This window comes from Prionailurus viverrinus, chromosome B3, assembly GCF_022837055.1.
Source record: "Prionailurus viverrinus isolate Anna chromosome B3, UM_Priviv_1.0, whole genome shotgun sequence".
Lineage (NCBI taxonomy): Eukaryota > Metazoa > Chordata > Mammalia > Carnivora > Felidae > Prionailurus > Prionailurus viverrinus.
In genome coordinates this window covers 55,773,325-55,796,637 of record NC_062566.1, presented here as the reverse complement: position 1 = coordinate 55,796,637, position 23,313 = coordinate 55,773,325, and the positions used below count along the sequence as shown (strand labels likewise).

General features: G+C 37.6%; 1 protein-coding gene across 1 annotated transcript in view; it reads right to left on the bottom strand.

Moving 5' to 3' along the window:
* The window catches only part of UBR1 (ubiquitin protein ligase E3 component n-recognin 1), a 137,288-nt gene that overhangs the window by 5,533 nt on the left and 108,442 nt on the right, over positions 1-23,313 (bottom strand). The window contains exons 37-45 of the mRNA XM_047862247.1: positions 22,697-22,793; positions 21,849-21,916; positions 20,098-20,248; positions 17,124-17,211; positions 15,258-15,391; positions 13,856-13,964; positions 11,357-11,413; positions 9,032-9,109; positions 377-547 (exon numbers count right to left, since the gene is read on the bottom strand). Coding sequence (XP_047718203.1) covers positions 377-547; positions 9,032-9,109; positions 11,357-11,413; positions 13,856-13,964; positions 15,258-15,391; positions 17,124-17,211; positions 20,098-20,248; positions 21,849-21,916; positions 22,697-22,793 — 953 coding nt within the window. The remainder of the gene's footprint in view (positions 1-376; positions 548-9,031; positions 9,110-11,356; positions 11,414-13,855; positions 13,965-15,257; positions 15,392-17,123; positions 17,212-20,097; positions 20,249-21,848; positions 21,917-22,696; positions 22,794-23,313) is intronic.

Genomic DNA, 23,313 nt, shown 5'->3' with positions numbered 1-23,313 from the left:
GAAGAAAATGAAAATACTCAAAGGACAACTTAAAATAGTAATGTACAGGTACTTTTTAAATATACTTGTTTTTAGGACTCCAAGCCCTTTCATTGTACCTGAGTGTTCTGTAACACCAGAGTAATCAATGCAAAGTCTATCATGCTTAAGACATTTCACAAAAAATTAAAATGTGGACAGAATCCTATGGGTTTTTTTGTCTGTTTTGATTTGGTTTTTTTGTTTGTTTTTGTTTTTTACTTATTCTGTAATATCTTCTCTAATGCAATTTCATGTGATCATTTCCTATCAACACACTATCCTACCATAATAGCTTCCAGATTGGATCCAGATTCCCTAAATTCATTATGAAGATTCTGAAACACTCACTACTCACTTTAGGAAAATGCAGACTCCAGCTCCACAGTGAAGTGCATGAAAAATGCAAGCTCCAACCTCTTCCCCATTCACAATTTCTTGGCAGCAAATGTTCTGAGAACACAGTATGGCTCCACAGAAAAGACAGAGGACAGGGTGCTTTCGTTCATCATCTGCAGACCGTGGGCACCTCAAAGGGAAAGAAAACAATCAGTGTGGTGGATAAACAATAAAAGCATGACATATCCAGTTAGCAATGAAATGTGTTCATCACTGGCTGCTTTGTAGCAAACAAAGATCCTAAAACACAAGAAAACATTTAATTAGGTGATTCTTCTTTAATAAGGACGTAACAAAACAATCTCCTGATTAAGAAGATTTACTATTAAGTATATAGTGTCCTGATAATTCCATAGTTTGGCCATTAAATATGCCTCACTGACATTGTAATACATTTATAGAATCCAGTCTTCATCTGACATGACCAACTTATAGTCAGCTCCCTCCTCTGGATTGGTTTAGTCAAACCTATGTCCTCAATATCAGAGGAATATGACCGTTTTAGGTGTACAATTTTTTTTTTTTTAATCACAATGTGCAGTAAGGGTTCAGACACATTTCCTGTCCATTTAAGTATTGAGATCTTTAGGGCTGAAATGAGAGACTGTAGTCTTAAAGTTGATATACCCTCCATCTGGGAAACAAAGCAAGTCTTTAGGAAGGAAAAAGTGACAGAGTTGACTTGCTTGAACCAAGCAGTACTTTGAGATCTGCCATTTTATGTAGTAGTATGCTATAGCCTTGCTACAATGCCCCCCAAAGGAGGGGGATCATTCTCTGAATTAAAGTAATAATGGCCACCCTGGAAAAAAGGAGCTTTCCACCCCTATCTCTGCCTTACAATGGACATAACAGAAACATCCAGAATTCCTTTATTTGGGCAGTAAAAAAATAAATGCAACCACTAAGCTGAGATCCAATGAGGTCAGAATAAAGAGCACCAAAAAATAATCTCCAATAGGGCATTAACAGTTTATTCTCTGATCCCTTGTTTTTCAGCAAAGATAAGAAAACCACCACCACTGTCTACTAGGAGTAGAAAGACTCTGTGCATAGATATTCCACCCATCTTCTGTAGATGAGGGGACTATTTCACTTCTAGGGGAAAGAATATAATTATAGCTCTTTTTGGATAAAGCTAGTATCTTTCACCTTTAGTGAAGAATGGCTGAGTCCTAGTCTCTAGTATCCTACAGAGGAAAATAAAGGTGATACCTAAAGTATAGTAACCAAGCAGCTTACCCTCCTATGGCAGAAATAGCTCAGTCTTTTTTTTTTTTTTTTTTGAGAGAAGGCGCAAGTGAGTGAGGGGCAGAGAGAGAGAGAGAGAGGGAGGGAGAGGGAGGGAGAGGGTGGGGGGAGAGAGACAGAGACAGAGAGAGAGACAGAGGGAGAGAGAAGAGGAGCTCACCTTACAGGGCTCGAGCTCACCAGAAGTTGAGCTCAAACTCAGGAACCACAAGATCATGCCCTGAGCCGAAGTCAGATGCTTAACCAACTGAGCCACCCATGTGACCCAGTCTTTTATTTATTTTTTAGGTTTATTTACTTATTTTCAGAGACAGTTTATGTCCTCAATATGACCTTGTTAGGTATACAATTAAAAAAAATTTTTTTTAATGTTTACTATTGTGAGAGAGAGACAGAGAGACAGAGCACAAGTAGGGGAGGGGGCAGAGAGAGGGAGACACAGAATTTAAATCAGGCTTCAGATCTGTAGCTGTCAGCACAGAGCCTGATGTGGGGCTCAAACCCATGAACTGTGAGATCATGACCTTAGTCAAAACCAGATACTTAACTGACTGAGCCACTCAGGTGCCCCCAATTTTTTTTGTTTTATCATGATGTGCAGCAAGGGTTCAGACACATTTCCCATCCATTTTGTTGAATGTGGGTAGAGAATACAAGTGGGGGGGGGTGGGAGAGTGGGAGAGAGAATCTCAATCAGGCTCCACATGGAGCCTGACAAAGGGCTCAATCTCACGACAGTGAGACCATGACCAGAGCCAAAATCAAGAGTGGGACACTTAACCGACTGAGCCATCCAGGTGCCCCCAAATGGCTCAGTCTTAACAGAAACCGATGGTGACAATAAAACTGGAGGAGATCATCAGATTTACTTTCATTTTTACTTGAAACCAGTAAGTGGTAATATCATCCAGGGGGATCTTCACTGTGATTAATGACTAACACTTTTCTCACATCCTCCTAAGAGCCAACAGTGATACTCTTTAATGCCAGGAAGATAATACTTATTCACTGGGTTTCTGTGGTAGCAATACAGCCCTAAGATTAGGGGAATCACTGAATTTAGAGCTGGATGCAATCTCTGACATCACCTAGCTAATTTTTTGAGCACTGGGAGGTAAATGATGCAATCATTTCTTTAGGTGGCTGAACTTAACCTGCATGAGACAAGCAGCAAGGTAGCTAATACCAAGGTGAGTTCTATCTAGTAACAGAGACTGGAGAATGGGCTGCCCAAGGCCCTGCTGGGCCAGTTAAACTCCCTGGCTTCAGGGTTCAAAGCAGGGGTTATAACTGAATATGAGAATTTCCTCAGTCATGCTGTAGGGTAGTGATTCTCAGAGTAGGCCACCGTTGGGTTCTTCAAGCCCTAAAAATGATGATACCCTGCAATCCCTATTTTTGGCCCCTTCAAATGACAGCAAGTTATTTAACTTATGACTAAGGACTATAATAGTCACTTTGCACACCAAGGCAGTTCATTAGAATTATTGATATCCTTAAAACAAAATTTAAGAATTCTTTGTGTTTTCTGAGAACTCTAATTAAAGTTTATTAAGAAGTTTGGCAGCTGTGCAATGCTTACTTAATATTACATAACTCCTAACTGAGCTTAGGAATCCCTGCAGTTTAGGAAAAAGATGCTGTGTTACTGGTACATCAGCAATGAATTCTCGAATAGGCTTTGATTTTCAGACTGCTGACATTCTTGCCTTCTAATTACAAGTTACTGCTCATTTCATGTCATCATTATTAATCTGATTTGCTATGGGTGATGGTGTGATGCCACCTGAATGTCAAGGATACATAATTGCATCAATTATGGCCTATTGGAATTTTGGCCTATTATTTCCAAGACATGATGCATTGTGATTCAAATATGAAATATTCACACACCAATGGTTAAGGCAGATATCAACAGAATTTCTATAGGGACATTACATCGGTGGTACGTAGCTCATGAATTTATGCTATTTGAATAACTTACGTCATATTTAGCAAGTGTAAACTGTTACTTTATAGGATATTATTTTATCATACAGAATAAGGTATTTAAGGTCATGCTATTTTCTTACAAAGGTAACTAATGGGTAATTCATACATGATATCAGTAATGAGTATAATGTAACTAGTGTATTTTACTTCTCACCAGTCTTTATCATCCAGATTTTTTTTTTTGGAAAATAATCAGTGAAAAGGAAGAGGAAGATAAAAGAAAGTCTAAGAAACACTGTTTTACATTAGGTTTTAATCTGATTGAGGTGTGTGTGTGGCGGGGGGCATGGTGCCACACAAAGCTAAGGAGGTTTACTCCTCTCTCTAGTATCAGGCTTAAACCTGAGCCACAATGCTATTATTTGTTTTACTATAATAATGGGCTTCCATATAAGATTTTGCTTGGAAAAAAAAAAGTGGGGGTTCTTCAGTGTTATTTCAGTGAGGATGTGGTCACCTCACTGTAATGCACATAAAACAGTGCTTAAAGACACACATATAAAAGATATTTCTAAGAGAACTACTTGTTTGTGAAGTTGAAAACAGGGTTATTTCAGTGGATGGATGTGTTGACCACACTTGTACATGTAAAGACACATGAATAAATGATGATTCTTCGAGTGCTTAAAAAAACACAAAAGGCTCCTGTAGCTTTAAAAAAAAAAATTGAGGAGAGATGTCATAGAAGATGGTGGAGTAAGGAGCTCCAGGAATTGGTTCCTCTACCAATACAACTGTTGATCTGGCAAAAACTGTCTGAAGCAACTATTTTGGAACTTGGAATCTAGGTGATCATTGCAGCATCCACAGGAGTGCTTAACAAAGAAAGAGGCTGGTAAATTTTAGTAAATTTTGGCTTTTTGTGTAGTGGCTACCACCCCCTCAAAAAAATGAGGGTTGTCCTCAAAACTCAGGGTTGTTTACTTCTTCCTGGCAGTTCACTCAGGGGCTGACACACACACTGGCTATTGTTTCAACTTCTATGGGCTGAAGGGACTTCCTTGGTGGTGATGGCAGAGGGGACTTAAAGAGACAGAATATTCTTTATATTTTTTCTTATTGGATCCAGAAATTTAAGGAAATCTGTCAGTTCACTGGCTGATGGAAGCAAAAATGGAACAGAGACTTCAGTGAACACATAATAAGGAATACAGTCTCTGCAAAAACCAGTTTGGTCACTAAACAAACAGACAACTACAGCCTTCATCAAGTAACAGTGGCAATTCCAGGGGAGGGGGTAGAATCTGATTTCCAGAGCTACTACATTACAATATTCAAAACGCCCAGTTCTCACCAAAACTCACAAAGCTTACAAAGAAACAGAAATGATGGCCTATTCACAGGAAAAAAAGAAACTGACAGAAATCATCCCTGAGGAAGCCCAGACATGACACTTGTTAATAATCAAAGATTCTAAATTAACTCTTAAATGAGTTCAAAGAGCTGATGGAAACCATTGACAAAGAACTAAAGGAAATTAGGAAAACACATGAAAGAGTAGGAAATACCAGCAAAGAGAAATTATAAAAAAAAGAAACAAATAGAAAAGTACAACAGCTGAAATAAAAAACCTACTAAAGGGGTTTAACTGCATATCTGAGCTGGCAGAAGAATCAGTGAATTTTAAGACGGGAGAGTTAAAATTACTGAGGAAGAGGAGCAGAAAGAAATAAGAATGAATAAAAAGGAACAGAGGGATTTATGGGACACCATCAAGCATACCAACATACACACATATTATGAGAGTCACAGAAGGAGAAGCAAGTGAAAAAATATTTTTTTGAAGAAATAATGGCCCAAACTCCTCAAATTTGTTGAAAAACATGAATTTACATGTCAGGAGTGAAACTGAACTACAAACAGGACAAATTCAAAGAGATTCACACAGAAGACATATTATGATCAAGCCGTCAAAAGTCAGAGACAAAGAAAGAAGCTTGAAAGCATCAAGAAAAGCAATTCATCACATACAAGGAATCCTCAATAAAATTAACAGCTGAAACCATGGAGGCTAGAAGGCAGTAGGATACATGTAATGTCCTCAAAGAAAAAAAGCTGTCAACTAAGAATTCTACATCTGCCAAAACTATCTTTTAAAAACAAAGGAGAAATGAAGACATTCCCAGACCAACAAATGCTAAGGAAGTTCATCGCTGCTAGGCTTGTCTTACAAGAAGTAATAAAGGGAGTCCTTCAAGCCAAAACAGAAAAACACCAGTGGCAACTTGCAGCCATATAAAAAAAATATAGATAACTGGTAAAACTAACTACACATGTAAGTATAAAAGCTAGTATTATTATAACTTTGGAAAAATGACTCCTCTTTTTTTGTTTACTATATTATTTAAAAGACAAATGAACAAACCATCATTATAAATCTACATTAACATGCACAGAACGCATAAAAATGTAATCTGTGACCTCAACGACATAAAGAAGGGAGAAAAAATTAGAAAGGAACAGTTAATTATGCAGCTGAAACTATGATGTTGTCAAGTCAAACTAAATTTAGAATGTTAAAAAAAAAATAAATTTAGGATGTTAACTGTAATCCCTATGGATACCCAGGTAAGTTGTAGGGTACACACAAAAATCAACTGTGTTTCAATACACCAGCAATGGAACAATCCAAAAAGGAAATTAAGAAAAATAATTGCAGGGGTGCCTGGGTGGCTCTGTTGGTTAAGTGTCTGACTCTTGGTTTTGGCTCACGTCATGATCTCACGGTTTCATGAGTTTGAGCCCCACGTTGGGCCCCATGCTGACAGTGCGGAGTCTGCTTGGGATTCTCTGTCTTCCTGTCCCTCTGCCACTCCCCCACTTGCATGGTCTCTCTCTCAAAATAAATAAATAAACTTAAAAAAAAAAGATAAATAATTTCATTCACAATAGCATCCAAAATACTAAAATATCCAGGAATAAATTTAACCAAAGAGGGCAAGACTTGTACACTGGAAACTACAAAATACTGCAGAAAGAAATTAAAGAAGGTCTAAATATGGGAAGGTATCCATGTTCATGGACTGGAGTACTTAATGTTATTAAGATGGCAATACTCCCCAAAGTAATCTATAGGATTAATTTAATCTCTATTAAAATTCTAACTGCCTTTTTGCAGAAATGGAAAAGCCAATCCTCATGTTTGTATGTAACTGCAAGGGGCCCCAAATAATTAAAACAACACTGAAAAAGAAAAATAAAGTTGGAAGGCTCACATGTAACAATTTTAAAACTTCTTTTACAAAGCTATAGTAACTTAAAAGTGTGGTACTAGTATAAGGATTGACAGACATAGAGACCAATGGAACAGACTTTAGGATTTAGAAAGAAACCCAAACATCACTGACCAACTGATTTTCAACGTGGGTGCCAAGACTATCCAATAAGGGAAAAATAGTCTCTTAAAAAATGGTGCTGTGGTAAGTGGAAACCACATGAAAAAAAAAAAAAAAAAAAAAAGAATGAAGCCGGACTTCCTGCTTTATTCCAAAAATTAACTCAAAACAGATCCACAGCTTAAATACAGAGCTAAACTATAAAACTATGAAGAATAGACTGAAAGAGAACAGAATAGGCCACCCCAAAGTATGCTGCTTTGGCATAATGATTATTTTGAATTAAAGTGACTTAAGAAACAGCAGGTGCAAAAAGGACACTCTGACACCTCTTTCGTTCTCCTGAAAGCAGGAAATAAATCTCCCATGTGAAGGTATCCTCCCTATACCAGAAGGATAGAAAATACCCTTACTGCCAAAGTTAGGGAAATCAAAGTCAAGAAGGCTGCATATATAAACTCTCTTACTTCTTCATTAATTTGGTACTCTAAGTGTAAACTCCTTTGTTTTGTCAAATCTTCACAAATAATTATTTCTTTAACTATAAAGTATAAACCTAGTTTCTTCTTTGAGTCACGTATCTCTGTGATCTCCCATATACATGAAATTAAATTGGTTTTTCTCCTATTAATCTGAGAGAGAGAATCCCAAGCAGGCTCCACACTGTCAGCATGGAGCCTGATGCAGGGTTCAAACTCATAAACTGAGATTGTGACTCGAGCTGAAGTCAAACGCTTAACCAACTGAGCTGCCCAGGCATCCCTCTCATATTATTCTGTCTTATGTCAATTTAATTATTTGACTAGAGGGAAGAACAGAGAGGGAGGAACAGAGAGGGAAGAAAGGAAGAGTCTCCTTCCCCTTCAGTATAAAGAAATCTTACAACTCAACAACAAAACAGACAGTCCAATTACAAGATGGGCAAAGGGCTTGAACAGGCATTTCTCCAAAGAACATACACAAATGTCCAAAAAGCACATAAAAAGATGTTCAACATCAGTGGTCATTCAGAAAATGTGTATTAGGGCACCTGGGTGGCTCAGTTGGTTAAGCATCCAACTTGATTTCAGCTCAGGTCATGATCTCATGGTTCATGAGTTTACGCCCCATGTTGAGCTGTGCACTGACAGAGCAGAGCCTGCTTGATAGTCTCTCTCTCTCCCTCTCTGCCCCTCATGTGCTCTCTCTCTCTCAAAACTTACACTGCTGATGGAAATGTAAAATGGGACAGCCATTTATGGAAAACTGCTTACTGGCAACTCAAAGAGTTAAACATAGAATTACCATAATGATGCAATAATTCTACTCCTAGGAATATATATAAGAAAAATGAAAATATATGCCCACATAGAAACTTGTACATGAATGTTTACGGTAGCATTATTCATAATAATCAAAAGAGAGAAACAACCTAAGTGCTCATCAATGGATAAATGGATAAACAAACTCTGTATATGCATACAATGGAATATTTAAGATTTTATTTTTAAGTAATAGCTATACCTAACAGGGGGCTCAAATTCCACCGACTAAGCCAGCCAGGCACCCCTACAGTAGAATATTATTTAGCCAATAAAGGGCCGAATACATGCTACAACTTGGATGGACTTCAAAAACTATACTATGTGAAAGAAGCAAGACACAAAAAATCATATATGATACCTTTTATATGATATATAGAGAGTAGGCAAATTCATAGAGACAGAAAGCAGATTATTGATTACCAGGGGACTGGGAAAGAGGGAAATGGGGTGTGATTACTTAGTGGATACAAGGTGTTTCTCCGGGATGATGAAAAAGTTTTCAAACTAGAGAGAGGTGGTGGTTGCACAACATTGTGCAGACACTAAATTGTATTGAATTGTATACTTTGTCGTCATTAACTGTATGTTTTGTGGATCTCACCTCAATAATAAAAAAGAAATCAGCAATCACTGTTATAAAAGATGCTAAGTGGTCAATTTTTAAAAAGTTAGCTAGTGGTGGTGCATACCAATTACAGGCTTAAAATTTTTTAAAAAAATATTTCCTCTTACCTGAAATGAGAAGCTTGATTTAGGAGGCAGCTATAGTCATCAGGTAGCTCTATCAAACTATTTCTTTTTCTAGGGTATCTAGAAATATAATTTAAAAGACCATTTTACTTAAGAGTAAATAAACCCATGTCAAAACCCAACTAAGTAACAGAAGGAAGAATGTCTTAAAAATAACAAAAGAACCCATACTTGCACCCCATAGTAATTCCCCCTGTTGACAACATTAAATCCAAGCATCTGAGCCTAGAATTCCAAATCTTTCATCAGCTGGTTTCCTTTACAAACTCAACCTCCACTATTCCTGAAGACTAAATTGTTCTAGCTAGATTTCCATAATGGCTAGGAAGGTAATATAAAAAAGTTGTTAAGGGTACACAGGCTTTGTAATCAGACGCAGCTACAAATCCTAAATTCTCTAGTATCTAACAAGTCACTGAACCCAAGCCTGTATTTCATGGTCTGTAAACTAGAGGATGAATATATTATACTTTCTCAGTCATAAGGCACACTATCAACTTAATAATACATTTTTGAGGTGGGGGGAAGAAATATAAAAGACTCATGCTGATTTAAGAAATGTCAAATATAAATAATAGAATCAAGGAAACTCATAGAGCTGTTAAGGACTCAATAAGATACTGAAGTGGAACATAATGTACTTAGTACTTGATACATGTCTGTAAATGTTATTCATTCTTACAATATAATACAGACATGATAAAAGCCTTGCATGAATGCCATGAAGAAGAATATCTGAATAACATGGACATTCTATCCTCAAACCACAATCGACTTAAATTCTGTAATTCCTTCTATGTTCAGCTTAAAATTATCTTCTCCAAGAGTAACCTGGCATCATTAAAAATCTTCTACTGTTTAAATTTCTATAGCATTAACAGTACATTCCATATACTATTACACTTTATGTTTTTAGTTTATGTACATAATTTGATTATAAATTACCCATGACCAAAAAGCTGTATGTGTTAGGTCTTTTAATTCTCCCAAAGTATTTTAGAACCATGCTGGGGAAATAGTAGGTGTCTAAAAGGCACATGAGGTGCGCCTGGGTGGCTCAGTCAGTTGAGCGTCGGACTTTGGCTCAGGTCATGATCTTGCAGTTCGTGAGTTCAAGCCCCACGTCGGGCTCTGTGCTGACAGCTCAGAGCCTGGAGTCTGCTTCAGATTCTGTGTCTCCCTCTTTCTCTGCCCATTCCCCGCTCATACTCTGTCTCTGTCTCTCAAAAATGAATAAATGTTAAAAAAATTTTTTAAATAAAATAAATAAAAGGCACATAATGAACTGAAATAAAGGAAAAATTGTGTGAGATTAACAGTCCTAAAATATGTACTCATCTTTTAAACTTTTCTCTCTACTCTTTCTTTTCTTGGTGATGTGAATACTACTCTATCTAAGTTATAAAAGCTGCTCTATAATCTCTAAACCACTAAAGTGGGGTTAAGGGGTAGGCAGCATATGCACATTTACAGTGAAGGCTAAAGAATTTGAAAGAGTGAGAAAAGATGAGAATAGAAGGTGGCATATGCACTTTGTGTCACAATGTTTGCTTTGGCCATGGAAAAATGGTACTACTGATGTTAGCATTTAAGGCTAGGGGTCAATTACTCTGCTTGTTTACTGAAGCAATTCAATTTGAATAAAAATTAGACACATATAACATAAAGCAGGCCCTGGTGGGATACAAAGAAAACAAGCATGCAATCTGGCCTTATTGAACTTACTGTTGAGTGCTTTATGGTGCTGGCAGGTACGCATGCACACACACATATGAGAGGGTGTATTAGGAGAGACTTGTGGGATGAGGTCAGATTTGAATTGGTCCTTGAGGAAGAGGTAGATTATGACTGAGCCATAACTTAAAGGACACAGGAGGGCTGAAGAAAATTTTGTTGGGTAGTCTCTAAGTATAAAGATAGGAAGGGAAGGGGTAAAGGGAATAGTTCTGTTTATATCTTACTCTATTCTCAAAAGGAAAAAAATGTTGTACAGGAATACTGTCACTACCCTCTGATTGTAATATACCAGCAGCTCCAAGATGCCATCTCCTCCTGTGCCTTTTAATATGCATGTACACGCTTAAGAAAGAGGAGCTGGTGGAGTTAAACAATTTAAGAGGGAAAGGACAGTCCCTCCAAGAAAAAAATCAATTGCAGGAAGAATCTGAATTCTGGCAAAGACCTAAGAGAAACGCAGGAAACAATGTACTGAGTAAGAATGAAGAAGACAGACTAGAAATCATATTCAGCAAACCAACTATTTTTGGATACACAACCTGTAGGAAAGGACTAAGAAGTAAAACTAACCTGACTATGGTGCTTTTCTGCTTCAAACAGTTTAGTAAGGCAGGATCTGCACACCACCTATACGGAGAGCCAAGAGAAAAGCAAACAGGTCATCACAACTTCAGCACAGTGTTCATGAGTGAGCCACCCTCTCCAAATCTGTCCCTTCTTTCCATGTTCCCTCCACTAGACTTCTACAATCTTGCTCCTTTGCTTTCCTTCTCTTTGTTTTTGTGTCTGCCTATTTATTTTGTCCCCTTTCTGTTATTGATTTCTTTTTTTAAGGGCTTATCAATCAAGGTCTTACTAGAAAAACAGAAACCATTCTGAAGAGGGAATTTAATACCAGGGATTGGTAATAAAGATGACAGAAGGGCTGCAAAGCCAACCAGGAGATAAAAACACAAGGTGACCCAAAGATTAGCCAGTAACAGGAAGCCACCGCCTCTCCCAGGATGGAGGAACGAAAGGAAATTGTGGCATTACTAGAAACGAGGGGCTAGGGTCACTGATGGATACTGGAACCACCAGAGACTTGGCTGATGGGAACTAGAGCCAGAGAAGAGCTACAGTCACTGGCCAGAGATACCACACAAAGCAGAGAGAGGTGGCCTGAACACTCAGGCTTCTCTCTTCCTCCTCGCTTCCAATACCCTATTACTGCCTCCCCCAGGCTGAATACAGGCAGACGCCAACTGACAAGAAAGACTAGGCAATACGGCTTGCAAGTCTCAGTCCCCTGTACTTCAGAGTAGAGGATAAGGGGAGGCTCTGCAGGAATGGTACAAAGTGCAAGAACATTCTGTTACAAAGTTTGAATTTTTGTCATTAACCTAGAAGAGTAAGTTTAAAATGTATTGACTCCAACAACATACAAGTAAAGTCAGTATAACCTACTGTGATGGTACTTAACACAAAGCATGATGCTGATTTTTAAAGATCTGTTTTAATTCATTTTTAATCACACTGGAGATTAGAACCCCTCATAAGAAATGAAGATACACAAAAAAGAACCTAACAGAAGAGATGAGAACACAGAAAATGTGGCAGGAGACAAGCAGACATTCACACAAATCCTGACATGGACACGGAGAAAGAAACACTAATGAAAGAAAAAGGAGAAAGGTAAAGGCAGAAAATTGAAAAAATAAAGGAAATCATGGGTGTGATCATGTGATTTATAATAATAAGTATGTATATTTAGTCTTCAACCCAGTTCCCAGCACAGGGAATTTCCTAAGTGATGACAGCAACAAAGGTGTGTTTTAGGATCCCTCCTAGGGATGGGGGCTGGGTACTGGGAGAACCAAACATGCGACAGAAGACTGGAACTTTCAGCTCTGCTACTTCAACCACCATGGAGGAAAGAGGGACTGGAGGTTGAATCAGTCACTAATGGCCACTGATTTAATCAACCATGCCTATGTAATATAGCCTCCAAAATCACCAACAGGACAGGATTTGGAGAACTTCCACATTGGTGAACACGTGGTGATTTGGGGAGGGTGGTGTGTTTAGGGAGTATGCAATCTTGGCTCCCTTTCCCTGTGCATCTCTTCCACCTGGCTGTTCCTGAGTAAACTGGTGATCTAGTAAGTAAAATGTTTCTCTGAGTTCTGTGAGCTGCTCTAGCAAATTAACTGAACCCAAGGAGGGGTCAGTGGAGCCTCTGTTCTATAGCCATTGGGTCAGGAGCACAGGTGACAACCTTGGACTTGCTAGTAGAAGCTGTCTGAGATGTGTTTGTATGTAGGCATGCCAGTCTATAGCAATGAGCCCTTAACCTGTGGGATCTGATGCTATCTCCAGGTAGACAGTGTAGGATTGAGGTGAATTGTAGGATACCCAGCCAGTGTCAGAGAACTGCCTGTTGGATATGTGGCCAAAACATCCTCCCCAAACACCCCAAACACTGGGTGTCAGAATCTGTAATGGAGGAAATAAAGTAAGAGTAACAGTGAGAATTAATTATTAAAACAATGCTACATGTCAATTATATCTCAAAAAAAAAAAAAAAAGATGGAAATTGTGGAAGCAAAGATAGGGAAGGACACTAGAGGTTAGGAGGGTAGACAGTGATCAGGAGGGCCAGAAATGATGAGGTAGAAAGAAAGTTTTTCTCAAAAAAAGACCCACCTCTCTCAGGGAAATTTAACTGATACATTTTGATTCACCAAATGACTTTTTTATTCCCCCCCAGGCACCCTCCTGATATGTGCGCTACCATGTGAGATATGCTACTGTTTTAGACAGAGCCCCAATTTTGTTTCTTTTGATATTTAGTTGTGAGTATGTGGCTGCTGACAACAATGACCACCTCCCCTTGCTGCCCAGGCTGCCTGATGATTTATAGGAAACGGCAGCTTTAGGGAAGAGTAGCACAAGGAACGGTAATTATGGTGGGACAAGTGGAAATTCCAGCTGCCCATGGCTGCTGGACTTGTCTCCAATTCCTTGAGTGTGTGAATTAGGAACACAACAGTATAATAACCCAACAGTCACATTTTGCCCTCATAGTACCTCTGGAGGAGGGGTCTTACAGTATCCCAATATTCCTGGAAAAGCAGGAACAAATTTGTGGGTAAAGATAGATAGCTACAGAGTGCACTGTATTCTCCTTCTGCAGGATCTGCAAGAGAATAACAATACATTTAGTAAGCACATTATTCTTACCTGGTATTACAGCACCATCTAGATAAATTAATACATGATTTTTTTTAACGCAAAAAAACAACTACGTGGGAAGTAGCACCCCATTTACAGGCATACCAGTTCAGTTCTAGACCACCACAATAAAGTGAGTATTGCAATGAAGCAAGTCAAGTGAATTTTTGGCTTCCCAGTGATTATTAAAGTTACGCTTCTACTATTTGTAGTCTATTTAGTGTGCAACAGAATTATGCCTAAAACAAAAATGTACATACCTTAATTAAAAAATATTTTATTGCTAAAAACTGCGAACCATCCTCTGGCCTTTCAGCCAGTCATAATCAATCATCAAAGATCACCCTAACAAATATAATAATAATGAAAAAGTTTGAAATATTGCAAGAATAATCAAAATGTGACACAAACATGAAGTGAGCAAATGCTGTGGGAAAAATGGCACTGGCAGACTTCCTTGACGCAGGGTTGCCACAAACCTTCAATTTGTAAAAAATGCAGTATCTGCAAAGTGCAATAAGGCAATGCGCAATATGACAAGGTATGCCTGTGTATAGAATCACAACAAACTAGATCAAATAAACCCTGCTGAACTGAGTTCAAGATACAGAAGCTGAAAGCCAATAAAGCTGACCTGTTCAGCTTAATCCCAAAGGACAAAAGCAAGAATCTCTAAACAATTTTGGTGATGCTTCCAAAATATACAAATGTTCTGATTTTTACCCATACAAAAGAACAAGGAAGCCTTGTCTATTTTGATCTAGATTTAAGGCAAGTAAAGAAGAAAGGAAATGACTGGTACTCAAACATACATATCCTCACTTTGTTACAACAGGCCTTTCCTATCAGCATTTTACTTCTTTTGTAGTAGTCATATGTTCAAAAGTCAAATGAGGAGTATAAAATAACATTTTCCTCCTACTTAACCAAATTGTTCTCTTCCCTAAATGCAACCAATGTTCCTAATTTTTTGCATATCCTAATAGTTATGTTCTGTGTGCAGACATTTTATAAGCTCAAGTACATCAACTATACATAGATAGGAGTCCGGAGTAGGTCTTGCATATTATGAAGCTAATCTCATTTTTGGTCTCACCTTTAGCCCATACCACAGCAGGGGCACACATGTTGATAGTGAACATTGATGAAAGAGGCAGAGAACAGAAAAGTAGTTTTGCCCTCACCTTGTATTTTTGAGGTTGAAGGTAAGAAAAAATATCTATTATATCCTATTCTGAGACTTCACTTTCCTACTTACTTGTCAGCAGTTCATCAGGTGGAGTTACTCCAAGTAAATAGTGGAAAAACAAGGCAGCACAGCGAAGGTAAGGGGTGATACCATTCTTCAATGAGACCCACAGATACCAGCCAGGAATACCACACCCAATGCAGCTAGGAGGCAATAATTCCAGAACAGAACAGAATACTGATCAGACTAAACCCCCAAACTTTAAACACATCCTCATTTAAAAACATAGCTAAGTATTTAAATAATTTTTTATCCATTTAATTTTTAAACATTTAAAACATAATATTTAACTGGCAATAGCTTCTATATTTAAATCTTCTGAAAGTTTCCTAAATAAAACCACAAATCTTGTATCTTTTACCATGCAGGTTTTTATTTATTTAATTAAAAAATAAATCAATTATGGGGCGCCTGGGTGGCGCAGTCGGTTAAGCGTCCGACTTCAGCCAGGTCACGATCTCGCGGTCTGTGAGTTCGAGCCCGGTGTCGGGCTCTGGGATGATGGCTCAGAGCCTGGAGCCTGTTTCCGATTCTGTGTCTCCCTCTCTCTCTGCCCCTTCCCCATTCATGCTCTGTCTCTCTCTGTCCCAAAAATAAATAAAAAACATTGAAAAAAAAATTAAAAAAAAATAAATCAATTATTTATATTATGATTAGCAATATGTAATTATTATTAATATTAATAATCATTAATTAATTTTTAAATGAGGGGCAGGCAAAGGTTTATTAGAGTATAAGAAATTAAGGTATGAAAGCTTTTTACAGAGATGGGGCATATGAAAGTGAATGCCCCTACCATGTAAATTTTTAAAGCAAATAACTATTTTCTTCTTTATCCTAACCCTTATGATGAAATGTGAATCAGATATATTTATCAATAGCTAACCAAAGCAGTTAAGTTAGCTAAAAAAATTAATACTTTCTTGATTTCTGTATTAAAGTTGGTGATTCATAGAGCAGTGAAAAGTACTCTATATCTTACTTGCAATGTTACAACACAAAGAGTGAACCCTAATGTAAACTATGGACTTTAGTTAACAACAATGTATTGATACTGTTTTATCATCTTTAACAAATCTACCACACTGAAGGCTGGATGTTAATTACAGGAGAAACTGGTGAGGGGAGGGAGTATACAGGAACACTATGTACTTTCTGTTTAAATTTTCTGTAAGCCTAATAAAACAGCTCTAAAAAATATAGTAACACACACACACACACACACACACACACACACACACACACTCTCTCTCTCTCTCTCTCTCCCTCCCCCCCTCCCTCTTCCTCTCTCTCTTCAGTACCTAACTGAAAAACAAAACAAAACAGAAAACCTAACTAAAAATTGATGAAGAAGATGAAAGCAAAGAGGGGAGAGTTTGGCAGCATGTAGAGCTCAGTGGGGCACTCTTATTATACTTTTGATTTTAGCCTTTGCATCGCCAATATATTTCACATGTTACATAAAAGCCATAAAAAAAATCTCTAGTTAGTTAAGCGTATCAACTGTATAGATTGCTTTAAATGGATGACCTATTTTCTATTTTGTACATTTATTTAAATTCTAAATGCTGCCATTTGTTAAAATTTTATTATCTTTGGCCTATGTTCCCAGAACAGTTTTATAAAAGTAAAGATGTATCAAAACTGTTCTTTATAATAAGAGTAAAGAACAGTTTATAAGAGTACAGATGTATCAAAACTTGTTTCAGTCTCAGAAACAAACAAATGGGTAGCTGTAATTCCAAAAGCTCTTAACTGATTTTTAAAAAACTGGAATTAAAATGGTTAAAAAGTTATTGTGCCAAACAACTGAACAAAGAGGTGGAATTATTAAAACAATACTGAAATAGGTTGAATTAATGAACTGCTACTCACCCATTTGTATATTGAGAAACTTCTGCCAAGAAAGAAGATGCAGAACGAGCCTCTTCACTCTCTTCTTGAACCTGAGCAAGGGGGAGGTCTGAAAAAGAAATTCTGAAAGATAAATCTATGAGTTTGCTATTCAATATATTAATTACACCTCAATATCATGGTGTCAGGATAATAAACAATGTCAACTCAACTAAGGCTCTTTTCCTTTTTCTCAATCTAAATAGTTGATTCTAAATATTAAAACTGTTGGGTAAGGGGTGCCTGGGTGACTCAGTCAGTTAAGGGTCCAACTTCAGCTTAGGACATGATCTCATGGTTCGTGAGTTTGAGCCCTGTGTCGGGCTCTGTACTGATAGCTCAGAGCCTGGAGCTTGCCTCAGATTCTGTGTCTCCCTCTCTCTGCCCCTCCTCCGCTTGCGTGCACGTACTCACTCGCTCTCTCTCTCTCAAAAATAAACATTAAAAAAAAAAACCTCTTAGGTAAACTTTATCAGTATATTAGATGAAGAAACAAATAGGGCAGAATCACATGGATGTTTAATAAATGCTTATCTCATTGTAATATGACCAGGTAAACAAATTAGTGGTCATCTATCTGCTTTGCATTCCTAGGAGTCTTAGCTAACAGGTAGAAATTCAGCTTCTAGAAAAGGAAGTAGGTTGCTGTCCTGCCTTTACTCTCAAGCAACACATTACGAAGAACCTCGTAAGGTAATTTCCTTCATTAATCTATCCTTAAGGAGGACCATCCTAAACCTTTCCACCAATTGCTAACTCACTCACTTAGGTTAAAGCTCTGGATAAGACACTTAAGTTCTCTGAACTTCAGTTTTATCATATTAAAATGGGTATAAAAATGCCAACATTGTAGTTCAATGTGATGGATGGTTACATCCTATTTGAATAGTGCTCTCTTGTTTTAAAAATACTTAAAAAATATATATACATTAATTCATCTGAAAGACAATTAAAATTACCCTGTGTCTCTTACTTTGGTTGGATATTGCTAGTTCTTCTCCTTTCAGTTAAGATCTCTTTAGGAAAAACACACTTTTTTTAAAAAAAGGAAAATATATCATGAATTCATATTGATATTTCCAATTTAAATATGTTTAATATTTGCACGACTGAAGTGAATTTTACATGCAGTGAAATACACAAACAATAAATGTACTATTTGATGAGTTTTGACAAATGCACACACCCATGTAACAAGATTTTTAAAAATGAAACTTTATTTCTTAAAGCAGTTTTAGGTTCATTACAAAATTGAGAGGAAAACACTGAGTTTCCAGATACCTGCCCTACTATCAACAGCTTGCACTAGAGTGGTACATTTGTTACAATCAATGAACCTATACTGACACATCATTATCATCCAAAGTCCACAGTTTACATTAGGGTTCATCCTGGTATTGTACATTCTGTAGGTCTTCACAAACGAAATGTAGCCACTGTTACAGTATCATACAGAGTAGTTTCACTGCCCTCAAAATCCTCTGTGCTCTCCAAACTCACCACTCTTTCCCCACCCTCCCCCCCACCCCCCAACCTCTGGTAATCACTGATATACTGTCTCCATAGCGTTGCCTTTTCCAGAATGTCATATACAGTTGACCCTTGGACAACATGGGGGTTAAGGGTGCCAACATCCTGCATAGCCAAAAATCTACCTATACATTTTGACTCCCCAGTAACTAACAGGCTACTGTTGACTGAAAGCCTTACTGATAAGATACTGAGTCACTTAACATGCATTTAAAAAAAAATTTTTTTTTAAGTTTATTCATTTTTGAGAGAGCACAAGTGAGGGTGGGGCAGAGAGGGAGACAGAGAATCTGAAGCAGGCTCCAGGCTCTGAGCTGTCAGCACAGAGCCCGATGCAGGGCTCAAACTCACGAACCATGAGATCATGACCTGAGCTGAAGTCGAACACTTAACCAACTGAGCCACCCAGACGCCCCAACACGTATTTTGTATAACATTATATATGTATGTTACATGTTATATATTTTGTGTGTTATATACTGTATTCTTACAATAAAGTAAGTTAGAGAAAAGAACAATTATTAAGAAAATCATATGAGAAAATCAGGCAACAACAGATGTTAGCGAGGATGCAGAGAAAGAGGATCTCTTTTGCATTGTTGGTGGGAATGCAAGCTGGTGCAGCCACTCTGGAGAACAGTATGGAGGTTCCTCAAAAAATTAAAAATAGAACTACCCTACGACCCAGCAAATGCACTACTAGGTACTTATCCAAGGGATACAGATGTGCTGTTTCAAAAGGACACATGCACCCCAATGTTTAGAGCAGCACTATCAACAATAGCCAAAGTACAGAAAGAGCCCAAATGTCCATCGATGGATGAATGGATAAGAAGATGTCGTATATATATATATATATATATATATATATATATATATATATATATACAATGGAGTATTACTTGGCAATCAAAAAGAATGACATCTTGCCATTTGCAACTACGTGGATGGAACTGGAGGTATTATGCTAAGTGAAATTAGTCAGTCAGAGAAAGACAATAATCATATGACTTCACTCATATGAGGACTTTAAGAGACAAAACACATGAACATACGGGAAGGGAAACAAAAATGATATTAAAAACAGGGAGGGGGACAAAACAGAAGAGACTCATAATTAATTATGGAGAACAAACTGAGGGTTACTGGAGAGGTTGTTGGAGGGGGGATGGGCTAGATGGGTAAGGGGCACTAAGGAACCTACTCCTGAAATCATTGTTGCACTATATGCTAACGAATTTGGATGTAAATTAAAAAAAATAAAAAACCACAACATCCATAAATAAACAAATAAATGATCGTTCAACAAGAGAAATAACATAGAACTTTGAAATATGTGATATGACTAATTGCATGCATAATTAATTTTGCCAATAAACCATGGGCAAATGTTACTTATTTTATAGTTAACTGATGTGAGCTTTACCTGTGTCTATGGTAAGAAGGATCTGAAGCATGTGTGCCATGGTGATCAAATGGAAGAGATAAAGGTGGTTATACGAGGAACTAATTGATGAAGGCTGCAGATCAACAGTGTCATCCCAATACAAGGATGGAAATGCTAACACAGCACCAACCTATAAGACAAAACAGATATCAACATGAGTGACGACAAAGACCAGTGCAAGCTAATCTCATAACTCAAAGTACAGAGCATCAGATGCTCTGTGCTCGTGTGTGGGTTTTTTTTGTTCTTGTTTTTTATATATTTTATTTTTAAGGAATCTCTGCACCCAATGTGGGGCTTGAACTCATGACCCTGAGATCAAGAGTTACATGCTCTACCGACTGAGCCAGCCAGGCGCCCCTGTGTGGGTTTCTTTTTGTAACTAGCCACAACATTTTCCCTAATTATTCAATAGAATATCTTAGAATATAGTGTACCATAAATGGAGAACAAAAGTCATCACCTAATAGGTTATCCCTTTGCTGAAACTTCTTTTTCTAGGCAGTGGTCTCAATCCTGTGGTTGAGAAGATTCAATATTACAATAACATGGGGAGCTCTTAAAAGAACACCGATACACAGACTAGTCCAATCAAATTAGAATCTCAGGGTATAGAGCCTATTTACCAGCATTCCTTCCAAAATTTCCCCAAAAGGTTCCAAAAGATGGGAGTGACAACCACTGGGCATAATCCTGAACAATGAGGTATGGGGGACACTGACTAATCTTGTATCCATAGATTCCATACTCCCAACCGCACCAACGATCTCTCTAGGGGACTCATTTTGAAGGAATGGAATCATAGTAGGGCTGGAAAAGCTCTGCAAGAAACTCATAAAACAGTTGCCACCTATCCATAGGTGTTTGGGAGAAGCCCAGATATGTCAATGGCCTGGTACCCATCACCAAATGATCAATGATTTTAATTTAAGACAGCTCATACTGTCATTTACTGCTTATAATGTAAACAAGTTAAGAAAAGTGGGGAGGAAGAAAGCACAATATATATTTTAAAAAGTCTGCTTGGACAGACACCAACTCAATATAATCAACTAGGACAAGAACTACAAAATAAAGAGTAAATGTGCTTTCACTTGTAAAGTGATTTTGAGGGGTGCCTGGGTGGCTCAGTCGGTTAAGCGTTTGACTTGGGCCCAGATCATAATCTCACAGATCGTGAGTTTGAGCCTTGCATCGTGCTCTGTGCTGACAGTTCAGAGCCTGGAGCCTGCTGTGGATTATGTGTGTGTCTCTCTCTGTCCCTCCCCTGCTCGTGCTCTCTCTCTCAAAAATAAATAAACATTAAAAAAAAAAAAGTGGTTTTGATGGTCTCATTCAAATCTCTATTTTTTTTTAAAAAATTTTTTTTTTCAACGTTTATTTATTTTTGGGACAGAGAGAGACAGAGCATGAACGGGGGAGGGGCAGAGAGAGAGGGAGACACAGAATCGGAAAGAGGCTCCAGGCTCTGAGCCATCAGCCCAGAGCCCGACGCGGGGCTCGAACTCCCGGACCGCGAGATCGTGACCTGGCTGAAGTCGGACGCTTAACCGACTGCGCCACCCAGGCGCCCCTCAAATCTCTATTTTAAACAGAATGGAGAAGAGACTAAATTTCATAATCTGAACACCAATAATTTATAATCTTGAATAAAGAACATGAACTTGAATGAGGAAAACACATGAAATTATAAACTTGAGAGACTTTAAGAAATGTTATTGAATACTTACCAAAACATGAAATAGGTCTATAGAAAGAAGGCAAGGTGTATCTTCTGATTTTAGGTTAGGAAGAACAACTAAAAAATACCAAACAACAGTGCAATTCATTAAGATAGCAATGTGGTTATAAATATAATGCAAAACACCTAAAACAAAAATATAACAGGGATATAAAATACAGAAACTGGTAAAACGGCGTATCACACTTTTATGAATGGGGACCATAATTAAAAATAAACTACACTGAGAAAAACTTCCTAGAAAGCCTTGGATATAATTTAAGTGTTAAAAGAGAAGATCCAGGAAGAAAAGGTAAAGAGCATAAGTGAAATAGAGGTTGTTCAATAAATATTTGCTCCATGAATAAGAAAAATTACTTTTATACAATGTTCCTTAATACTTTTTTCCTAACTATACATTTCTAAGTGTTTTGTGACACATTAAATATGTGAACAATTTGGAGGGGAGCAGAGAGAGCATGCAAAGCAGTGTAAGTAAAACGAGGATGAAGAACATCCCCTTGAACCAGCAAAATTAAACCTATTGTTAAATGATCTTTCCATGTCATTGCTCCCTTTTCTTACCAGATGAGGACAAAAATATGTTAGTGGTTGTGGATGTTGATTCAATAAAGCCTCTAGGTGGGAACAAGGGACATAACTTGAAAACATTTGGAAAATACCTGAGTTTTAAAATAAGACTACAGTTATTGTACGGGCATCTATGTCTTTGTTTTTTCTTTTATAAAGCTGCTATAGTAGTGTTCAAAATTAGTTCAGTGTGTTGTTTCCGAATGATATACACTGCCAGAAATGCAAAGGAAAAAGACATATAATAATATTCAGAGAAGAGTCTACCTGATAGGAGACGAATCAGATGTTTCTGTATCAGGACCTGAGGACACGTAATCTTCTGTGCAATGGCAAACTGCATTAATGCTTTCAGACCATTATGCTAGATTGTAAGAGAGGGGAAGAGAAAAAGGGCAGATGACAGACCTAAGTCATTCACTATAAAAATCATTCCCAGTCTGCAAGTATTAGTTGTAGCCTTATTATAAACTTTACATTCTTGCAAATAAAGTATAATATTTATAATATTTTTAATACTTTCAGGAAGTTTTATGAACTTATCAAATTTTAACAGATTTTCCCATGACCAAGAGATATTAAAGCTATAATTATTTCAATTCTCATTTAGATACTCATTTTCCCCAGAGTCAATTTCTTAAATTTACTGGATTAATTTACTCTGAGGCCTGGGCAAAAAAATTTGTAAAAATTCTAAAATCATGGCCAGAAAAACCCCACTAAATGCAGGGAATAGATCTGCCTTCCAAACAGGCGGCCAGGAAGTGTAGGGAAGCACATTGTATATTAAAAGTCCCCTGTGCCTTGGGAAAATAAGAGGAAAATGGCTAGGAGCAGGGGTGCTCTACAGAATCCTTGGTTGCCCACCCTGTTTTCAAGGGGCT